Source organism: Haliotis asinina, chromosome 2 (genome assembly GCF_037392515.1).
Source record: "Haliotis asinina isolate JCU_RB_2024 chromosome 2, JCU_Hal_asi_v2, whole genome shotgun sequence".
Taxonomy (NCBI): domain Eukaryota; kingdom Metazoa; phylum Mollusca; class Gastropoda; order Lepetellida; family Haliotidae; genus Haliotis; species Haliotis asinina.
Window position 1 is genome coordinate 70,583,811 of NC_090281.1, and position 22,976 is coordinate 70,606,786.

Sequence of the window (22,976 nt, forward strand, 5' to 3'; positions counted from 1 at the left end):
CTTTGGCTCCCAGTATGTGGCCAGACTCAGTATGTCATTAACATTTAGGGATAGCTTACTGCACATATTATTGACTGCTGATTTTCTTTGACAAGACTGTCGTATTTGCTGAATCGTATCATACTCTGTAGCCAATGAGTGGAAAGTGAATTTTCATCTCCTGTGTGCACTATAATGGTTCAAGAAAAAAAATTATTGCAACATCCGCCTCTTGTCACTGGTGTAGTTGGGTAGCCTAATGGTTAAAGCTTTCCCTTTTCTCGCTTTGATTCCCTACATTGGTATAATGCATGAAGCCTATTTCTGATGTGCCCCCACCATGATCTTGCTGGAATATTGCTAAAAGTATTGTAAACTAAACTCACTCCTTGTCTTCAAGTGGGTAAAGTTTGTTTACATTTCAGTAATTATGTTCACAAATTCCAGATTGATATTGTTTCTCGTTTGCTATATCTATTGCTTACTGTAACCATGGCAACATGAATGTTGTTTGTAATACATATTTCATATTCTGTCATTCTGTGTATCAGATCTCGGAGCAGAAGTACCAGATCCGTCAGCTGAAGATAAAGCGCCAGCAACAGGTCTTGTCTCCTGCTAAAGAAGTAGAGGTGCAGGAGGAGGAGGTAAGATGGAGTCAGATGCACAAAAAAAACAACATTTACTTCAGACACAGTCACAGTAAGTCACTTTCCTGGACATAGATATGTAAACACAATGAATTTAGAGGTAATATAGTTATGGGTTGTCCTGTACACAGAGTTCAGGTCACAATCATTGAAGGTAGGCAGCAATGGGAGCAGAGATTCCTTGAATGGATGATTTCTTTTGGCAGTTTCTGGAACTTCAGTCATGACGCATTTTGCTGCACATGTGATACATGTAACCTCACCATGTAGAGTTTGTTCAAAATTGCCTTTGTTAACCCAGCAGAAAATGGGTAACCAGAGGGATAAGTCATGTGACTATAACCTTCTAGTGTCTAACACACAGCTTGGGTTATATTGTATTAGCTCTTTGAGCATGCACAAGTGAGTGGAAACAGGCACTTTATACATAGCCATTCTTATTGTCTTTATTAATTCAAGGTGAAAATACAACTGGTACGGATTTGTAATAACTTGAATTGGTTGCATACCTATGATCAACAAATTCCATCCTGTGAGAAATCCACGTTAAGAGTAGGTTTCCAGCAACTAATGCACACAGAGAGAAGTGAATGTATAAGTCAGCTGAGGCTCTGTGATATGGGTGATTCCATTTCAGTATGTGTCTACAATATGGGGCATTGCTCATCGCATCACACACAGGGCCCTTATTCTCGAAACATTCATAGCCTTAAGAACTCTTACCTTTGATCATAGCCAGTGTGTCAAGAATGGGATTAAGAAGTTTGTAGTGTTACAAACATTTAGAGAATAGCTAGCCTGGTTTATCAGGTTCAGAGTGGGCTGTTTAGAGGTTAAAGCTGTAAATTGCTGAGTATCTGGTCAAACAATAAATAAACAAACACAACAATTCCATTGAGTTGAAAGATTAGTCGGTTGTATGCATGTGTGGCCCCTGATTGTTGCCAGGTTGTGGAGGAGGAGCAGGCTGAAGCAGACATCCTCAAGATACCACAGACTCCTAAAGGTAGGCAGCAGCACAATAGTCCTGAACGTACAGTAGCAGGCCTACATATAAACAGTGAACAAATCCTCAACTGACTGAACTGACCTCAAATACAGCAAAAAAAACAAAAATCACCAAAATTGGAAAATTAAAAGACACATATATAATTTAATAGAAAACTGAGGCCTCAGATAGTTTCCACTGTGGTGAAACCCAGAGGCTGAGGTATGGCACTGAGAAACCTGTATACTTAAGGAAGGTGTGACTGAGGCACCTTCACACCTTCAACTGTTTGTCTCAGTTATGTAGATCTTCCTTGAAAGAGCAGCACATGATACTGTTGACTATTTTTTCTTCCAGAGGATAAGTTGACCCCTGCTGAACTCGCCCTGCTTGCTGGGAGGAACTATGTCATTCTTCCTAAAAAGTAGGTCATACATAGATGACATAGTGTTAATATATTAAAGATCCCATATGATTCATGAGGCTTTGAATTTGATGTTTGTGTTTGTTTAGCATAGGACTTTGATCTATATTCTCTTTCCAAAGGCCTTAAAAATTTACCAGTGCATAGGAAAATGTTTTATTTTCTTTCACGTCATAATTACTTGAGAATACCTTTGTTTTATGTAGGATATTTATGTCTATAGTACCATTTCAAGAAAGCAATACCTCTCTGTATTTTCACCGTAATTGGATTTACAAGCTGTTGTCATTCAGATGACATTTGTGTTCAAGTCCTATCAAACTATTTTACATTCTACTCATGTACTCTTTAAGAAATTACTGTTATTCTCTCATTTTCTGTTGAGAGCATTTCAGCACAACATGGTTTACAATTTATTTCCTTAAACGGGTTTTAACTTGTTATTTTGTTGCTACTTGTAAAACAACTCATGAATCTGATCCACAGAAAGAAGGCTAAGCGCAAAGGACCTGTTGACATGTCCAGGATTGAGTCCATCCAGAGGTTCTTGGCTAGTCCGTCCACCCCTATCTCCAGGTGGGGCTCACTCCCTCGAGTCAACAGGGTCATCGAGTGGGAACTCAGAGTGCCAAGGTAGTGCCTATGTTTCTAAGGTCTAGCTGCAGCCAAGAACACGAACTGAGGAGAAAAGAAAAAAAAATGAGATAATTTGATAAAATATGTCAGTCAAACAAGACTAAATATTATTACTCTATTTTTTGCCTGTTACTGTGTATATGATACCCATCCATGTTTATTCTGTTCATTTTCTTTATGAAACTGTACCTATCTTTGTGTCATTAAAATTCTTCAATGTCCAAGAAACTGTATGTGGGCAGTATTGGGATCTGCTGAGGGGTAGGTGTATGGGAGCAGTGGTGTGGCCTACTGGGTAAAGTTTTGATTTATCACACTGAAGAACCGGGCTCTATTCCCCATACTCGTTTCAAGTATTGCTGAAATAATGCTAAAGGCAACGTAAAACCCAACTCACTCACTCACTCACTCACTCACTCACTCACTCACTCACTCACTCACTCACTCACTCACTCACTCACTCACTCACTCACTCACTCACTCACTCACTCACTCACTCACTCACTCACTCACTCACTCACTCACTCACTCACTCACTCACTCACTCACTCACTCACTCACTCACTCACTCACTCACTCACTCACTCACTCACTCACTCACTCACTCACTCACTCACTCACTCACTCACTCACTCACTCACTCACTCACTCACTCACTCACTCACTCACTCACTCACTCACTCACTCACTCACTCACTCACTCACTCACTCACTCACTCACTCACTCACTCACTCACTCACTCACTCACTCACTGTACATCAATGATGATTGTTGAAAATACATAACTATGTCCCCCAGATTGTTGTAAATAGCTGAAAAGCAAGATGTGGATCTGAAAATCAAACATGTAAAGGAAGTGGTTCTTTTGGTCTCAATTCAAATGTCAAATTTGAAAATCACAGAAACCTTTGAAATTGTAAGTCATTTTCTCAGACATAATCAAGTATCTGACAATGATACTTTCTTACACTTCCAAGGTTTGGATGGTCAAATATACCAATATTCATTCTAAATGGCAAAGTTGTAGAACTCATAAAATCATTTTCATTATTTGTTCTTGAAGCTCCTCTGTACATCCCCAAGAAGAGTTCTATTGTGTCAACAGCTTACTCTTGTTCAAGTACACTACAAAAATACTTCGTGACAAATTAAAATCCGACTCTCAATAGATCTTGCCATTTTTCATTGTTATTGCATCACTATTCATGTATTTTGTTAAACATGCATTTTGTGTTATTTCCAGGCATGTGAGGTCTCATCGCTCTAGTCTTCCAAACATTCTTGACTTTGAGGCATATAAAACTCAGAAGAGATACACGTAAGTCGTACACTCCCACTAAGATGTATTGAATAATGGCCTGAAGATCCCTGATTTATAAGGTGCTGGAATTCTATGCAGAGTTGGTTCCAGAAGGACTTTAGAATTGATAATCTGAGATCAAATTCATGATTCACATTGGTTTATAAAAAATGCCCAATTCATAAATGAAGCATCGTGATCATATGGTTCACCATGTTTGATGTGGCTGTACTGTTTCCCCAGGCCAGGTGAAGATGAGAGAGAGTGGGCACGGGACATCTGGAATGTGTGGTTTGACCAGGTATTCCCACCAACTCCAACTGGGTCTGATGTAGAAGAAGGCAACTATTTTGATTTCCAGTCAGACACACACACTCATACAGAAACAATGTCTATAACCAAGGAGGAACGAGCCAAGAAAAGGTGCACAGATTGTCTGCCTAAACATAAGTCTTGCATCACCCTACACTCAGGCATGTAATGCCTTGAATGTAAATGTTTAGACTAGAACAGGCCTTAAAGTTTATCAACTTTGGATTTTGTATTTCCAACCTTAAAACAGCTTGAAAGTTTCATCAGTTAATCTCAACATGTGACCCATTCTTCAGTTTTATGTTTGTTAATGTTTCTTGACAACATTTAGTGCTTTTACTAGATTCATTGCCTGGAGTCTCTGCAGAAGACTGTAATCATTTTATCAGGTTTTGATATTGCACATCAGTACCAGTTTTGAAAGGGTATTCAGGACATTGCAGATAACAGTTACCAAAGACACGGAATGAATCTAAATCCCCTAGATTTTCTATATTTATTTGATTAACTTTATCTGATTTTGTTAAGAAATTTCTTTTATCCATGTGTTCCTGTATGTCCTACATACATGCATTATGTATGAATGCAGGAAGGAGTCTATCACCAGTGTGCTGTCTGACACCATCGACACCTTGGACCCACTTGCTGACACAGAGGAGAATATTGAAATTATTCAGGTGAGTTTCTCTTGCATTAAAAAATTGTCTAGTACAAGTTGTTCACTGGTTGCGAGGGAGGGAATGGGTTCATGTACCCTTAATGTTTGTTTATGTTTCCTGAGCCCAAAGGCCATGGGCACAATGTATTTTTATTACTATACACCTCAATGTTAATTTTGAACTGTTGAAAGCATGGGTATTTATATCCACAGGACTACATTTGAACGTTTTGTCAAAATGTATTTATTGGAATGCGAGGCAAGTCTTTTCGTAGCCATTGGTAGATTTCACAACGGCACAAGAAAAAAAGATTTAGAGTTATCTCCCTTCTATCAATTTGCATTTGCAAAACATTGGTAATTTCCATGCATCGTGAGTGATTCAATGTTATTTGAGATACAAAAGTACTAGTGTTTGGCAGTGGAGTGCATTGAGATGTACCTTGCTTCTATGTGTCTTTGTTTGGCATTCACTTGCTTGATAACAACATTAGAATCCATGTTGAAACGTTGCCTATACAAAATACAACATACCAACATGGCTAGTCAGTTCCTCACTCTCGTAACCTTGGTACTGCTTTTTTAATTAATTAAATGTGATCCGATGTCTGCAGATTTTAAATGAAGAGATTGATAAGATGACAGCCCAAATCGAGTCAACTGACAAGCCATCAGCATTTGATCTGTGTAGACGTGGAGCTCTGTGTAGAAAGGTAGGTAATTCAGAGTTCTGTCTGTTTAAGCCCATACTTAGTCTCATGTCTACTTAATGTTGTAGAAGTCCTTGAATGGGGATAAGGACTTTTTATTTTCATATCAATATAATTCTAACTCATATGGCTTTATTCAATTTGGCTGCCATGCATATTAACTCTAGAATCCATTATAAATTTCTTCTTGGAGAGGATTTAAAGCTGACACAATGCAGACAGTTGTGAACTATCAACTTCATTTCACATTTAGATTTACAGCGAGCTGACTAACATGACTGTGTATTTTTATCAACTAAGATTGGATACAGCTAATATTTCTTATAAATGCACCAGAATATGTGAGATTCTGATATTATACATGATGGAAGTTTCTTATTTCAGATTGGTAAATTGAAGAATGCATCTATAGATCTAGACAGGTAAATCTGATTTCTTTAGCAGGGTAGCCTAGTGGTTAAAGCATTTGCATGTCACACTGAAGACCTGGGTTTGATTCCGAACATGGTCAAAATGTGTCCCCCACCATGATATTGTTGGAATATTGCTAAAGTGAAGTAAACTAATGTCACTCACTCATTTCTTTTAATAAGGGAAGAACACAGCAGCCTGTTCTTATTTTACAGCTCAGTCTTCCATGTTTATTTAGCACAAAGTCACTGTGTTGTCCAACCATAGTTCCAGTGTTACAGAAGTTCTACCTATGTTACAGAGCTATACAGTTGGAACCACTACTACTAGATGCCTACTGGCACCGCCATCTTCTGTACATCCTCCAAGACAAGAAACAGGCGGCACTGGATGATCTCAACTTCATCATGAAGAAAAACAAGAGACATGCTGGAGCCTACAGATCTATGTAAGTAATGTGTATAATTATCACAAGTAGTGTTGTGAATGGAAGCCTGTAGCAGCCCCATCTCTGACCGTAAAACAATCAAAGCCAAGGTGTCTGACATGTATAATCTCTTTTGTACCATTATATGCAATGGTAGTAGTATCTACATAGTGTTCTGTTAAATCATATGTTGATTGCTTGATTGTTAAATCATACGTTGAATGAGCACTATGACTGCATACAACAAGTGGGTTTATTATTAATTTTGTACACTGCATTTTTGCAAGCATTATTTCAAGCACTGATTCTACAAATGTGAACCCGTGTATTTGAGCCTTTTTCCCCTGCAGTGATTCCCTGAAAATAGTACAACCAAGATTGAAATGTTCTGTTTCAGGGCTGAAATCTATCGACGACAAAATGATATAACTATGGCAATAGTGAACTACACACAAGCTCTGAAACTAAATCCTCACGACCATGAGGCTTTTTTCCGCCGAGCCGAGATGTATGAGCAGGTACTTTGTGTGAGACAGTTTCAACAGAAGTTCAATGATGAGAATTATACATCATGCAAATATCATGCAAATATAAAGAATGAAAAGCAAAAGAAATCCAAGTTTCTAAAAAATGAAATCAAATAAAAGTAAGTGTTCATGTTTATGCCTTCTATTTAAAAATGTGAACAAAATCCAGGTCTGCATTTCTTTTGCTGTTCAATATGTGAAGTTCACATGTAGAAATGTTGAGTATGCATATCTAGGTTAACTACAGTTCCTTTCACTATTTTCATATTTGGATTATCATGGCTTGGGTGTTGGTTTAGACAAATTTCAGCATTGCTGAATTCTAAAATGAAATTATTGACATTTGCTGGTAAATCTGTGAAAATACGGGTCACAATTGATATTCAAATTCTTCTGACTTGGTTGACACATGTATGTGGTTGTGTGACAATTGCATAGATCAATGCTCATGACTTTGATCCCTGGATTGTTTGGTCCAGACACCATTATGTACAGACAGCCTCCATTCAGCAGGAATACTGCTGAGTGTGCCATTTAACAACAAACATACAAAACACTTGCTTGTACATTTTTGTTACCAATTTTCAGAAAAAATGTTTCAATGCTGCATTTGTGTTCTCTAGTCTTTTCTGATGTCTTTCTGTCATGAGAAATATCCCAGACTCCATTCAACACCATTGCTTCATTTTAAATATTTGAAATTTCCACTTTCTTATCATTAAGTTAGTCATGTACTCCAATAGATTGATTGGAGCTATTTCAGCCATCATGTCACATGAATCAAGCTCAAACCAAAGCAAGGATATGAATGGTTCTGGTTATTTTTCACAGGCTGAAGATGTAATAGGCTGTAATAGAGATGTAAGTCCAGTGGTGTGGTTATACTGTATAATGTGACTGTTGCTAGCGTGGTGAGATGCTGTTGGCCCTGGAGGATTATGGGAAGTGCACTAAACTGTTACCAACACGCACAGATGCCATCATGAAGCATGGAATGTACTACTTCAATAACGGGTGAGTTGTACTGAATAACACTGTACTTACTTGTACTGACCAGGGCCTGTTTCTCAAAGTGATCATAGAGCTATGACGGTTGTAAGTCTGTGTTAAAGTATGGGAATGCCACGATGGTTTCGTGGAACTGGGCCCTGTGCTGACCTATACCACTTGTACTGTCTTGTCCCGACTTGGTACTGACTGGTATCGACTTGCTCAGACTTGTTCCAATTTGTACCGACATTGTCCACCTTGTACTGACTTGTCTCAACTTGGTCCACCCTGTACCTGACATTGTCCACCTTGTGCTGACATGTACTAATAAAAGGTAGTCTCAGATTATATACTGTTTTTTTTTTAAATGAAAGCAAAATTTCATATGTCTTCTTAATCTAAGTGGCATTTCAGCAGCGTAGCATCAGTGATGAGGTGATGTTTTTAGTCCAGAGGCTAGTCTTCATATTTGAACTGACAAACTAGCATTTCTTCATAATTGTGAAGCCTTGTCTCAAATTGTCTTAGTATGAATATAACTGATTGATATTTAGAAGCTGTAGCTTTAGCGGAGACAGGGCTGACTTATGGATTTCAACTATAATCTTTTAATGGACCTCGCCAGTAAAGGTTCCAGTGGTTTTGTTAACCTCATCACTTACTTGTTAAGGTCATCAATAAGAAAATGGAAATTATATCCTGATTATTTCTTCAGGAACTGGAACAATGCCATCAATGACTTCACTGATTTGATCCGTGTTGACCCACTGAATGCTGTGGCTCACCTGTATCGAGGTCAGGCATATGCCAAACAGAAGCTGTGGACCCCAGCTGTGGAGGACATGTCAGCTGCCATCCATCTGAACCCCGAGACGTGGGAGGCTTTCTATCACAGGGCCTGTATACTCCGCAAGTAGGTGGACACATACAGTATTAAGTGAACAGATACACTCCAAGTGTAGTAGAAAGGAAAGGAAATCAGAAAGAGAATAATCATCATTGTTTTAAATTCATGTTTATTAAAATGAAGATGAGATCTTTACTTAGATTGGGTGCTTCTGGAGATAAACTGGAGACTTGTCCATAGAAAGTTGTTTCAGGTAAACCCAGAGCAAATTATGATTGCCAATCTGAATGAAAGTGTGGATTCTTGGGCCAATACGAATTTGATTTGGTGTCATTCCTTTTCCATCTCCAAGCCATTAGCCAATGTAAACACAGGACACAGTTTAACACATGATAGTACTCCTTTGTAGGTGCAGATACCACGGTCTTGAGGACCATCAATATGCAAAAAATATTGACAGTAACATAATAGCAGTGCTTTATTTGTTTGCATTAAGAACTCACTGATTGTATTTGCTTTTGAGATACTACAGTCAGATATGCTTGACTGAACCCTTCACTCACTCATACCAAAGATTTAGAATTACTTACAAGTTCAGCTGACTCAACTCATAGAGGCATTGTGTAGTCAAACATTTAAAAACATTTTCAAGTTTAATATAATGTTGGGATGGTTTTCCCAGGGCCCACCCCAAGCGAGCTCTGCAGGACTACAGCATGTCACTGCTTATAAATGACACAGAGGAAAACATCATGTCCTACCTACACCGAGGCATTCTCTACAGTGCCATGGGCAAGTAAGTCATCAGCATTTCTCAACTCTCCTCCCTGTTTCATGTAAGCTGTCCAGTCATTCTACTTGTGAAATGTAAACATTTCAACTATCATGCATATATCGGTATATGGGTATATATGAACAACACTGTCCACCTATATGAAATGACCTAATGTGCAGAGTGGTGAGGATTGGTCACGCTGTTCTGTGCATGTACCTTCATGTGATGAGATGTCACATGTAACATTGATGCACAGTCACATATTATGTGATTTCTGATGTACAACAGTTGTCTGTTAGTTTTTGTTTGAATGTTTTCTTCTTTCCCATCTTTGTTATGCATTTTGTGTTAAATCAGTGAATGCTGGAAACTTGAACTCAATATAAAATGAACTGCACCTATATGGCTCTGTCTGCTCCATAGAGCCGAGGATGCAATCCCCGACTTTGAGAGTGTACTGAAACTCAACAAAGATGTAGCCTGTGCACATGTCAACCTGGGACTTATCTTCATGAAGAAATATGAGAATTACCACAGGTAGGTTTGCTGTGAAGTGATGACAGGAGAGTATATGTTGTTTTAAGTTAGTCTATGTTATCACAACAGCTTGAAAAAATAAACTAGTAGCTGACTAGTACAAACTAGTAGCTGATAGTATGAAACACTATTCTAGCACAATAAGCTCAATACACTTTGGACCACCACCAAACGTCCATCTAGGGGATTCCAGTACAGTACAGGTCTGTAGTTCCACATGCTTTTCTGAATAGGTTCTATTGTTATACAGTTGTCAAAGTACTCAGATTAGAAGAGGTCCCCCGCACACTATTGTCTGTTTGAGGTGACTAAATTAGGTCTGGTCCATTCGTTCATTCGTTCGTTTGTTCACTCATTCATTCATTCATTCAGACTTTCATTCATTCACTCACAACGTGATAAGTTTTAGATATCACTGTCACCCGCTGAAATTGTAACTGAAATAATAAGGTTTGAAGTATGTTTGTATCTATGTACTGATTTTTGTAACCCTTTTTTTATAAGGGCAATCAAGAAGTTCACCTCAGCCATCAAGGTTGAGCCGACATACGTACGAGCATATGTATGTCGAGGAGAAGCCTACCACAAGATACATGAGGTAAGAAGTGCTGAGTGTCCTGTGTGGACACACCCAGACATCTAACAGCTGTTGAATAGAATGCTTTAGTACCCAGTAGCAGATACCGAAGATAAAGATGAACTACACAGTGACAAACTAACAAAATGTGCAAGGCAAAGATTTCTGTTTTTAACCCTAGCACACACCAGACAAGCTTGGACAGCAGGACACTATTGTCTGTACAACTGTTCATGGATAGGCAAAAGTGAAGAGGACTTCTGTTAAATTGCTCATGACTTTGTACTGTGATGAGAGACAAAATACAGTATTTATTGCCATGATGTAACTGGGAGTGCATTCTTAGAATTATTTACATTTATAGCAGTTGTTTGATTATGGTAATATCACAGCCATTGATTTTAGAATGTTATTCTTTGGTGAAATAGACTTTAGTCTTTTTCTTTGAACAAACACTAACCACTATGCTTGGACAATGTATACAGATGTGTGGAATCTAATGACCACTGGTCTAATTTTCTGACTGTTGGATTGAGTATGATACATTCATTTACGTCAATGTCTCTGTTGATGATTAGATTGAGTGATTCATTGCATGACATCACTGGCACATGGCCTTGCAGGTTGCTCATAATATCAACTTCCAATTTGTCAGTCCTAGAACTTCTTCTCAGGCAGCCAAGATAATGCTGGAATACTGACGACAGATACTTAAAACAACATATAATCTTGTTCTAATGAAATGGAGTTTTCTGAATGTATATTGTGTTGTTTTACCAGCTCAAGTTGGCCCTGAGGGATTTCACTCGAGCCATTCATCTGAGACCAGATGTCCAGCATTACTACATGTATAGGGTGAGTAGACATAGGCTTCAGATATGTACATATGTAAGACAAGACTCAAGACTTGAGGATATGTAATGCTGTTGGCGTCCTTGTGACCCATGAAACTTAGGGGAAGAACTTGTCTTCAGTAATCCGTGCTTTATGTGACAAGTGACTAACAGGATTGGATGGTCACACCAGGTGACTTTGTGGATGCATGTTATTGCATCCCAGCTGCACAGGAAGATGCTTTTGATGTCGATCATTGGATTGTTGGGTCCAGACTCAATTTACAGACCAGCAACATATAGCTAAAATATGTAGCCAGTTTTAATATTACATGGTTGTTTTCACAAACATTTAACATGAACACTGCTGAACATGTATATTAAGACTTCTTGCAAGATGTCTGTTATGTATATCCCATATGTAATGTTCTGTTCCAGGGTCAGCTGGTTCTAGAGATGGGAAACATGGAGCTGGCAGCTTTCTGTGTCAGGTGGGACATTACTTTGCCCATAGCTTCTAAATGCAAGAATATAGTTGTACATTATCTACTGACTTTTTGACTGTGTGCAATGTCTAATGGTGGCCTGTTTGTCAATATTCTTACTTAGTTTGGAACATTTCCCTAGGACAGTTGAGATATTTTGTGGAAGAGAAAATATTGTATTTATGCCTGGAATCTCTTCTGATTAATTATCTGGAAAGTATTACATGTATAACCATATGGTGTATACTTCAGACATGCCTCTGAACTGAGTAACGACTCCTCCAGTTCTTTGGGACAAAGACCCACCCAGCAGGCCATCGTACAGTCCTTCCTCAAAAACTATGACAAGGTGAGGCTCAACTTCTGAACACTTACAAACAGTATCTTGACAGAAACCACCCTTGTGCAGATCTACAGCAGACATAACCTACTATTGGTTTATGACAAATATTTATGCTGATCATGAGGCATTATACCCATGGACTGTTGCTCATGCTATCAACCACAAGATGATCTGTCCCACATACTGCTTATTTCCAGTTGCCTAGTTATGACTGGAATGTTTCTAACTATACTTTTAAACTATATTCACTCTCTGATTTCACAAGAAACTAGAAATCTGTTGGCTGACTTTCAGAAATAGGATTAGAAAAAAAAAGATAGGGTTCATAAATGCCTCATAAACAAAAATATGTTACAGGCTAGTGTAGACATTTGAAACAAAATTGATGCAGGAATCCTGCATAGTTCGTGTTATAAATGTAGAGAAACATTTCCCAGCTGTATCAGAAAGGACACACATTGTTGAGTCATGATTCATAATACAGCCGGCACTAATACCATAAAGTGAACTATGATGCCACCTGTAGGACATATAAATATTTTGCCTGAGCATTATGATTCTTTAGAAAATGACAAAACACAACACCCATTTGACATGTTTATAACTCACTAGAGGTCATGATGACCCAAACATCTGAAGGTATTGGGCAAAGCCTTGATTTGTTCCTCAGTTACATTGATTAGAATTCAATAAATGTATTAACATTTCTCTTGATCAATCCTACATGAGCTTATACCTGTAGGCTATCGATGCCCTGAAGAATGCCACACGTGTGAAACCAGTGGGCAGTCTGTTCATGTTGCTGGGCAAGACACAGATGAAGGCGAAGCACTTCAAGGATGCTATTGCGAGCTTTGAGATGGCCCTTGTCCAGTTTGTGAGTAGAAGAAGTGGTATAGCAGTCAGAATGTTCTGATTAGAGACAGTGGTTAAAGTGTCCAAACCAGAGACTTGGCTTCAGTTGCCCAGGAAAGAAGAAGTGTATCAGCAGTTAATTTCCAGTAGACCAGCTGACTTCACATACATAAGTTCTATAATAAAGCATGTAGAGGATTAGAAGGATCAGAATGCAGTCCTAATCCTAAATCATGTACATGCTATATGTTATAGGCCATTCATGACTGTACCCTGGCTGATTAAGTGTGTCATACTCACTGGATAATGCTACTGATCATTGGCTTAATATATCTTTGCTATACCTATGTAATGAGGGATTAAACAAACAGTAAATACTATACTGGATTACAACTGCTGACAACTTCTGTATGGATATGTTATTTTCCAGAAACCATGGCGTCCCCGAGATCCATGGCCACCAGAGACAGCAGATGCTCACTTCCTGTGCGGTGTTTGTCATAACGAGCTGCGTAACTACTTTGAAGCATATGAAGCCTTCAACAGTGCCATCAAATTTGATCCCAACTATGCTGAGGTACGTCATGTTTTCACCCTTACATGTACATAGTGCTAATTACCCAGTGGGAGTGTTACCATTGGCATTTATGTCTATAAAATTATATCATGCAGATAATTTGCTTTTGTAATAATGAAAAGATGATCCGAGTTAGAATTTGTTTTCAATAACCCATGCTTGTCGATAGTGGTGACTAATAGGATCGGATGGTCAGACACACTGGTTGATGCGTGACATGGTATCCTGCTTGCTTAGATCTATGCTCACTATATCACTGGATTATCTGGTCCAGTTTTGATTTGGTATCTAGTTCCCTGTGCATGTTGTCAGTGCTAAGTATAAGGAGAATTGTGTGGTAAAATATGTTATCACACACCTTGGTTTGGAGCTGTGCTTGTGCAAACAAACCACTGGACTGCCTTCTGCACCCTTGAATATTTACAACCTCTCATGATATGAATCTGATATTGCCTTCTGATATCTTTTGCTAGTCATTCTTACTCACAATAATGAAATGTGTGCTCACTGTGTTGTCTACTCTGTATGCTCTCCAACAGGCTTTCTACCAGCGAGGTCTGGCTAGGATCAAACTGAAACAGTCCAAAGGCATCCAAGACTTCAACAGGGCACTGGCCATAAACCCCAAGATATTCCAGGTTTGTATTGCACTCTTGCAACACTTTACAACATTTAAGTAGTCTAGACTTGCACTGATAGTTCTTAATAACACACAACTGGGGTAGAATAAGTCACAAATAAGGTATGCTTGTTTGACAAGATGTTGAAATGAATGGCATGGTGAGGATTAACGACTTTGTAATTGTGAAGACATTGGCGATATATAAATGGGAGTTTAAATTGTGCTCATGTCATAGGGCTGTGATAATTATTAGTGCACAAGAAGCATACATACGTGCCAAATCTAAACAAATTTCCAGAACAATTCGTTTGAGAATTAATCAACATCTCAGAAAATATGCCAATCTGACAATTCTGTGGTACGTTGTAGGCCTACCTGAGTCGAGCCTGCTATTATGGGTTGAAGGGTAATTACACCAAGGCCATCCTCAACTGTAACGAGGCCATCAAGCTGCAGCCCAACAGTGTCAGGGCATACCTCTACAGGTATGTGTTGTAACATAGCAGCCAATGTGGAACCAGTGTTCAGAATGGTTATATGAAGAAGGTCCTTGAAGTTTGAAGTAAGATTGAAACAAATCTTTGTTGTCAATGTCTTTAGACTCATCACTTTATGTTTTTTTAGCTTGTATTCTTGTCAGTGCAATGATAAGCTGATGCCATTTCTTTCCAGAGGTGCCCTGAAGTATCACATCAGGGCATATGAGCTGGCTATCCGTGACCTGAGCAAGGCAGCCAGTATAGACAGCACCTGTCCTTTAGCCTATTTCAACAGGGCAGTGTGTTACCAGGAGAGCAGACAGTACCACAAGGTGACAGTTCTGTCAGATCTCTTGCCTCAATATATTGTATCTCTGCACGAAGGAGTGAAGGAGTAGCCTAGTGGTTATGCCAAACACCCAAATTCGATTCCTCAGATGAGTACAATGCATGAAGTGCATTTCTGGTTTCCCCAGTATGATATTGATGGAATATTACTAAACAACATTAATCTGTTCTCACTCAGTGTGCATGAAAATCTGCTGAGACCCCCATGGAAGGTTGTTTTAGATGGATCCCTTTGCCAAATTTGACTAATCAGACAAGGTTAAGAATGACAAGGTTCTTGAGCCAGTTGAATGTCAGCTTTCTGAAACAATTCAGCCCCATTTCTTTATTTTCCAACTTTATTTGGAAATTTGATATTTGTTGAAAGGAAACTGCCATAGATCCAAGCATACCCTTTTGGATTTAGATGCCAAAGTGCCATGTAACTGCAGGATGTACTAAATATCCACAGCAATAAAATAGTAGAACTTTAATTCATTGCATTTGACTAAAAGAAACAAGACATGCTTGTCTGAATACTTCGGTCACTCACACTATGAATATACTTTTGCCTGATTAGCTTCAGATTTTGAGACATAAGGTTACTGGAGATAATTATTGTTCTTCCAAGATCTACAGTTTTGTAGAAGTCACAAAGTGGGAAGCAGATTTGTGAAACAAGAAATTATGTTACTCTGATCCAAAAGTAGTTCCTGTAAGTAATGAATGGTACACACATGAATTCTACAATTTGGTCACTTCTAATTCTTTTGAGTTGTATCGACCACAAAATGGCCATGAATGATCTTGTACCAGTAGGTTCTGACTGAAGTATATTTCCTCCCTCACAGGCGCTGATGGACTATGGCATTGTACTGCTGGTGGGAGAACAGCTTATGTTGAAGGTAATGGAAGTCTGTACCTGAGTCTGATACTCCAGTACTGGAGAAAGTGTTGATGTATGTTGGTAGGGTTTTCACTCACACAGATTCAGACAAGTAGAACTGTGGCAATGGCATACTGGCCCTGCTATGATTTCTGTTTTGTTTTGGCTTTCCATCATGCTTCCACAAATGTTAGCGTTTTTTTTTTAACCAAACTGAGTGTTTAAGCAAGTGGTTTTTACATGACAGGTGAAACATGAAGGGGTCAAATGCCTCAGAACTAATTTAGAATCAGCCTAGCCCTTGTATATCATTAATAATACAATCATCAAATGAATTCCATTGTTGCTTTGCAAATTTGCTTCTTATCGTATGCCCTTATTTGAAAGTATGAATAATAAAGTGAATATAACTAGAGAACAGAAAAGAATAATTTAAATTGTTGGTTGTCCTCATAGAGGGAGATAATTCATTGTGGCAATGAGCATGGTAAGGTACAAAAGTTGTCCTATCCAACTGCTTTAAAATCGAGACAGATGACTTGGTCCCACACCAGTCCGAAATTGCCAGATTCCACTGTATGCTGTGGTCATATTGCTGGTATGATTATTAGTGCACAAGAAACAAGAATACGTACCAAATGTAAATAAATTTCTAGGAGCAAATAATCATTTGGTAACTATCAGAACAATTTTAAAGTGTTTTCTCTGTTTTAAAATTATGATCTTCTTAGTAAAACATGGATGATATCAGATCTGTTTTTGTAATGCATGCATATATTTACCTGATGTTTACACGATGACAGGTGCTGATCAACCGAGGCCTGCTATACTTTGAGAGAGGGGACTACAGCAATGCACTGTACGACTTCCAGATGGCTGCCAAGCTCAGTCCCTGGGACCATCGTATTCATCATACACTGGGGCTATGTTTCCACAAGTGAGTCGTGCTCTTACTCTTACTGTAGACTTTGACATATTATCACATACCAGGTTTTACTATTGTGTTCATGTCATGGAGCATCTGACAAAGAAATAGGATTATTTAATTTATCAATCACTTGTTACAAATAATAGGGTAGATCATACAGATCACAGGTAATTCTTTTCTTCATTGTATTGTAAAATAGGTTATATTGTAAATTTCTCTTATATCGAAATTTTAAGGAACAGATTCCGTGCGCACCTTGCATGCTACTTATGAGTTGTCAAGAAGACCGAGCTAGTTCTGTGTCCTTTTAGTATAGTAGGATTGTTGCTCATGTTGTCAACCACTAGTTTGAATGACCATATTTACTGTTGTCATATATTTGGTATATTGGGCTTGGCATACCTTAACATTTGGAGCTGTTGTCTACCGTGGATGTTTTCAGAACTGACTGGGTAGTAAGGGAGCATATTAATTTTTGTTAAAGATTACAAAACGGAAGTAAATTTCATTATAATTTTCCTCATTACCACCCTGTGTCAACTGCTAGAAAAGTAGATGGGAGACATACCTTAATCAGGAAATAGTTGTTTTCTACACAATGTATAGCAACCAAACAAACTGTTAGTGGCAGGGGAACGTGTTTGGGAAGTTGGTTCATAGCCATCAAGAGAATATCCCACATGAATTGAATGTTGCCCAAATCACTTGTCCAGACTAGGGCAACTACAGGAAGCAGTGAAAACCTTCTCCCAGTGCATCGAGCTCAAACCCTTCTTCCTGGATGGCCTTATCAGTCGTGGCAATGTTTACATGGACTACGGACATGACGAAGGACTGAAATATGCCAGGTCAGATTTACATCACATGGTTTTAATGACAACACAGCCTTGAGGTGTGAGGCTTGAAAATGCATTTTGACACAAGACTGAATTACTCATATATTATAACTCGCGAAACCGTTGGTTGTATACTAGTTAACTATACAAGAGTTGCCTGTTTCAAATTATATCCACACCAAAATGTAATTTGTTCTCAAATTTTGTAACATGGATGAGACAGACATGTGATCATGAAATAAACAAACTTGTTGTTATTACCAAAGAAATAAGAGAAACTGTTGTGTTGTGACATTTGTTGATAGACGTGACTATGAGCGAGCGCTGATCCTAGATCCGATGTGCTTGGCTGCCCGGGTCAATCTAGCCTACACAATGCAGGTGGCAGGCAAACTGATGCAGGCCTGGAGACACTTCACGGCAGCCATCACTGTCAAGCCAAGTAAGTACATGCTATAGACCAATCGTCATTGGTACCCAGTGGACAGAATAATGTCCTTTTTATATTAATTTTGTTCCTTTTTTTAATTCTTTCTTATAAATCTGTCCTTGATAATCGAGTGTGCTGTATCTCCATTTAAGGATTCAAACCAGCCTTGGAAGGACGAGCCATTGTGAACCTCCAGATGAGCGATACCTTTGCAGCATATCAGGATATCAATGCCTCAGTGAAGGTGTCGGCAACAGCGGAGCTCCTCACCAACAGAGGTGTCATACAGCAGGTGAGTCAATACATGGAGTGCTTTCCGTTCTATTGGCCCTGTTCCACAAAACAATCCTAATGTTAAAACTGGAATGGGGACACAATCAAAGGTAGACGCCATTAACTTCTTTAAGGCAGTGTTCATCTTGTATCATCAAAACTGATGGCCAGATGGTCTTACATCCCAGACTGTCACTAGGCAAAGCTGAGTCCTTAGTTATTGCTACTCGTAGATTTCCAAACTGAAACAATAAATTAACCCAGAAATCTATACACTAATGTATTCAGTGTGAAACAAACAGAGAAATGCTATGTAGTTAACATTTGTATTATCTATTGGCCAGGTATGTAAATCAGTATATTCTTGCAAGGTAATGAAAATGAAAGTACAGAAAGGAATGGAATACAAAATACTTACCTAGCTTTAACCATGGTCAAACTTCAAAAACAAGACTATACTGGATGTCCAGGCTGAAACTATGATCTTCACACAATGAATGATGACTGACCGATTGCTATGTTTCAGTTGAAGGATGACTGAGCGAATACTATGTTTCAGTTTATGGATGACCAAGCGAATACTATGTTTCAGTTTATGGATGACCAAGCGAATACTATGTTTCAGTTGAAGGATGACTGAGCGAATACTATGTTTCAGTTTATGGATGACCAAGCGAATACTATGTTTCAGTTTATGGATGACCGAGCGAATACTATGTTTCAGTTTATGGATGACCAAGCCAATACTATGTTTCAGTTTATGGATGACCGAGCGAATACTATGTTTCAGTTTATGGATGACTGAGCGAATACTATGTTTCAGTTGAAGGATGACCGAGCGAATACTATGTTTCAGTTGAAGGATGACCAAGCGAATACTATGTTTCAGTTTATGGATGACCAAGCGAATACTATGTTTCAGTTTATGGATGACCAAGCGAATACTATGTTTCAGTTTATGGATGACCAAGCAAATACTATGTTTCAGTTTATGGATGACCGAGTGAATGCAATGAAAGACTACCAGGAGGCCATCAAGCTTGATCCAACCTACTCTCTCGCCTACTTCAACGCTGCCAACATGTACTTCCACACCAGGCACTTCAAGCAGGTCAGTTGGTTTCAGATATACAAAGGTCAAGATCTCAGCTGGTCAACAGCTAGCTGAAAGAAGGCACAGTAGCTAGTGCCAACTCCCAGGCTTTATTATTAATTACAATGGCAATAATTATACAACATTAGTTGAAAAAGATGAGAAAGCAACTTCCTTTTTGTGATGACAGTTCTGGATCAAGAAATTATTAAATGAATACAGAGTTTAATGTTGAGGTCTTCATTCATATATGAAGTATTTGTTGCTAGGCACTGGAGCACTACAGTCGGTGTATAGAGAACAACCCCCGAGATGAGTCCGCCTTCCTCAACAGAGCTATCACCAAGGTCAGCTTCGTTCTCAGTTGTAGAGGTGTAATGGCTGTCATTCAAGGACAGATTACAGGAGTATTATACCTACAATCTTCTCTTCTAAAGCTTCCAGGAATAGTTACTGACCTAGACATGTATTGTTATTCTCACTTGTCTGCAAAAAAAACCCAAACTGAGATAGCATTCCCACCTACCTTATGGTATAACTGTCACTTAGAAATGTCACTGATCCTCTCTCAATGTTACTAGTCACAGATTTGGGGAAAAATGTTAATTTCAGATCCAGAAATGAATGTATTCCAAATTTATTTATGAGTGGTGCAAGAACCAAATAAGACTTGAACCCATACAGTTAGCTTCCAGATTTTGCCACAGATGTTTCTATGTAAGATGATGTGATGGTGGTGGTGGTGTTGCAGGTGCTCCTGAAGGATGGCCAGTCAGCACTGTCCGACTTCCGGTCAGCCATCAAGCTGAGTCCATACTCGGCCCACATGTACTTTAATCGTGGCAACCTGTACTCCTCCATGCAGCAGTTTGACAAGGCAGAGAAGGACTACACTAAAGGTAAAGCTGATCAACGCTTAGGACTTTGTGTGAGAACTGGTCCACAGCAATGTATGCTTTTTAGAAGAACTGACCTGAATTGGGTGGCCAGATTCAGTGACGTTATATTGTACGAGCGTACGCTAAGGGCACGTAACAGTGCTCATTACATCAGTCACTGAGTCTCCAGACTTCATTTGACATTACCAATGCTGACATTTATGGGTTTATTCTATATTATGGTAAACCTATATCGTTCATCCTCTCATATGTTTGTTAGTGGGTCGATTGTGATGAATAAGTATTTTGTTCTGTAGTTACATCATATTTCATAACATTGTATGTGACATGGTAAATCAATCCCAAGTACCTCATACTTGTCATAGAGTGGAATGAGGTGAGGATCAGATATCAGATATTTTTGGCCAGGCACTGACACAAACTCTTTTCAGAAGTTGTGTTATAGTTGTAATACTGCAGACTGCAGCTAACCAGAAACAAGTGAGTGGAAATGTTACTTTAATCCTTAAACTTGTAGTTTAAAGATACATGTAAAATTTGCTGGTGTATGCTTTTTAGGTTATGAGTACATGTATTTGTTGGTTTTCAGCACTCACTCTCCAGCCTGATGATGCTCTGGTCTTGAAGAGACGTGCAGATGTGCGAGGAAAGCAGGGCAAACGTGAGCAAGCAGTGGTGGACTACAGGAGAGCTATAGAGCTGCAGACTCGACCCCATAAACTGGCTGTGTAGGGCTGCATGTACCCTGGCTCTCTCATCTCATAGAACATGTTTGACAAAGATTTATGTCATCTACTGATGGCTTGTGGTACCAGTAACATTTGTGACTCCAAGGACACCCTGAGAAGAGGACAGTCTCTATCAAGTGGTCAGTGAAGACGGACTTCTGCCTAAGATCACATGCAATCATTCAAGTTGTTTTGAAGAGATGTAAAACTATGGATTTTCTTCTGAAATTGATGATCTGCATACGAATGACAGAAGTCTCTTCAGAGGAGCTGTCTCTAGTAATAGAACTATGATCTAACTGAGTTGCATGATTGTTGTGAATAACTGATAATTGGTACTGGAAAATCCCCCCACATGTTGTGTATTAATGTAACGTACAGTTGCACGTTAGCTCAACAGAACACCTTTGGTCATCATGGAATACAGTTTAAAATACTGCTGTTTCAGGAATGATGCATGGCCAATTTATTATTTAGAAACAACTGTGATATATATGTGATTCTGTGATACTGGTGTGGTCATTGGAGGAACTGTTGCCTCCACTTACTGTCCTACCTTTTACAAGCAACATGTTGTTTTGCCTACATCAGATTGCTTTAAATAGGTGTGATTTTTATCAGAACGTGCCTTGTTTCTGTGAGTTCTGTAAGTTGTAGTTTGAACAATGCAACTTTCAATGAGAATTGTCCTATTAATTACTGACAATAACCTGATTGTTTATATCTGTGGAGTAATTGTCTTAATATCCTCATCTAAAGTTGAGTGATTTGTTTCATTAGAGCCAATATTCTGCCAGTATCAAAGTAATATAGTGTACACTGATAACAGCAGTTGTAAGGCTGCCATTTCTGCAGTCCCTTCAGCCAAAAATTCATGTATAATGTTTGCATCACATTCCACAATATTCCATCCAAAAGAAATATTCCACATTCCGTCCAAAACAATTTTTACACCCAAATATTTGTATTTTTGCATGGACATTATCCCAAAATAGGAAACAGTTGTGAAGCTTTGTGTTATATACAGGTGTTGCTGATGCGATTTACTATGAAATAAACAGTGTCTTTTGAGACATGGATTTATGTGCATTCAGAAATGTATCTCTGCAAACAAGGAAAGTTATTCCAAGAGTAAATATCAATCTGGAAACCAATTTGATTTTTTTTTATCTTGTTTTAAAAAACACTCTCTCAAGAACACAGCCAGATGCCCATGTCTATGTCAATAGACTGTGAATAAATTATTGAAACACCATATTTCCCTTTTCACTCAAAGACCACAAACTTTACATGCACAGCCTTTACATGTAAAGTTGGATTATATTATTGGAACATGACCAAAATTCAAAAGGCCTGTTATATCTGAGCTTTCAGGTGACAATACAAGTTATCACATCGTGTGGAGGGACTGATAAAACCTTGTATTTCCCTTGACACGATGTGTTATCGCATTTATCTAGCTGAATGTTTTACTAAATAAAATGAAAACAATATGCATTGAATCAACTTGCTGCCATGTTGACACCAGCTGATTGACTGATCTCAATGCAGTGCACATTACTAAAGGCTTGGCGATGAACGCTTTTCACTCTCTGCGTGGTCACCAAGGCGTGGCGGAATAATATGACTTTTG

The 22,976-nt window shown here is 38.7% G+C and overlaps 1 protein-coding gene across 1 annotated transcript in view; it reads left to right on the forward strand.

Moving 5' to 3' along the window:
- LOC137274249 (uncharacterized) overlaps nt 1-22,598 on the forward strand; it is a 47,123-nt gene extending 24,525 nt beyond the window's left edge. The window contains exons 21-53 of the mRNA XM_067807336.1: nt 531-626; nt 1,578-1,635; nt 1,975-2,041; nt 2,528-2,674; nt 3,922-3,996; nt 4,222-4,401; nt 4,880-4,967; nt 5,563-5,661; nt 6,043-6,080; nt 6,371-6,517; nt 6,894-7,014; nt 7,931-8,037; nt 8,729-8,926; nt 9,543-9,656; nt 10,059-10,172; nt 10,677-10,770; nt 11,530-11,604; nt 12,021-12,073; nt 12,320-12,416; nt 13,153-13,287; nt 13,696-13,842; nt 14,382-14,480; nt 14,834-14,949; nt 15,137-15,275; nt 16,122-16,175; nt 16,960-17,093; nt 17,798-17,932; nt 18,226-18,362; nt 18,503-18,642; nt 19,612-19,734; nt 19,986-20,063; nt 20,468-20,615; nt 21,205-22,598. Of these exons, the coding sequence (XP_067663437.1) occupies nt 531-626; nt 1,578-1,635; nt 1,975-2,041; nt 2,528-2,674; nt 3,922-3,996; nt 4,222-4,401; nt 4,880-4,967; nt 5,563-5,661; nt 6,043-6,080; nt 6,371-6,517; nt 6,894-7,014; nt 7,931-8,037; nt 8,729-8,926; nt 9,543-9,656; nt 10,059-10,172; nt 10,677-10,770; nt 11,530-11,604; nt 12,021-12,073; nt 12,320-12,416; nt 13,153-13,287; nt 13,696-13,842; nt 14,382-14,480; nt 14,834-14,949; nt 15,137-15,275; nt 16,122-16,175; nt 16,960-17,093; nt 17,798-17,932; nt 18,226-18,362; nt 18,503-18,642; nt 19,612-19,734; nt 19,986-20,063; nt 20,468-20,615; nt 21,205-21,347 (3,696 nt within the window). The 3' untranslated portion in view covers nt 21,348-22,598. The remainder of the gene's footprint in view (nt 1-530; nt 627-1,577; nt 1,636-1,974; nt 2,042-2,527; nt 2,675-3,921; nt 3,997-4,221; nt 4,402-4,879; nt 4,968-5,562; nt 5,662-6,042; nt 6,081-6,370; nt 6,518-6,893; nt 7,015-7,930; nt 8,038-8,728; nt 8,927-9,542; nt 9,657-10,058; nt 10,173-10,676; nt 10,771-11,529; nt 11,605-12,020; nt 12,074-12,319; nt 12,417-13,152; nt 13,288-13,695; nt 13,843-14,381; nt 14,481-14,833; nt 14,950-15,136; nt 15,276-16,121; nt 16,176-16,959; nt 17,094-17,797; nt 17,933-18,225; nt 18,363-18,502; nt 18,643-19,611; nt 19,735-19,985; nt 20,064-20,467; nt 20,616-21,204) is intronic.
- The last annotated feature ends 378 nt before the right edge of the window (nt 22,599-22,976 follow it).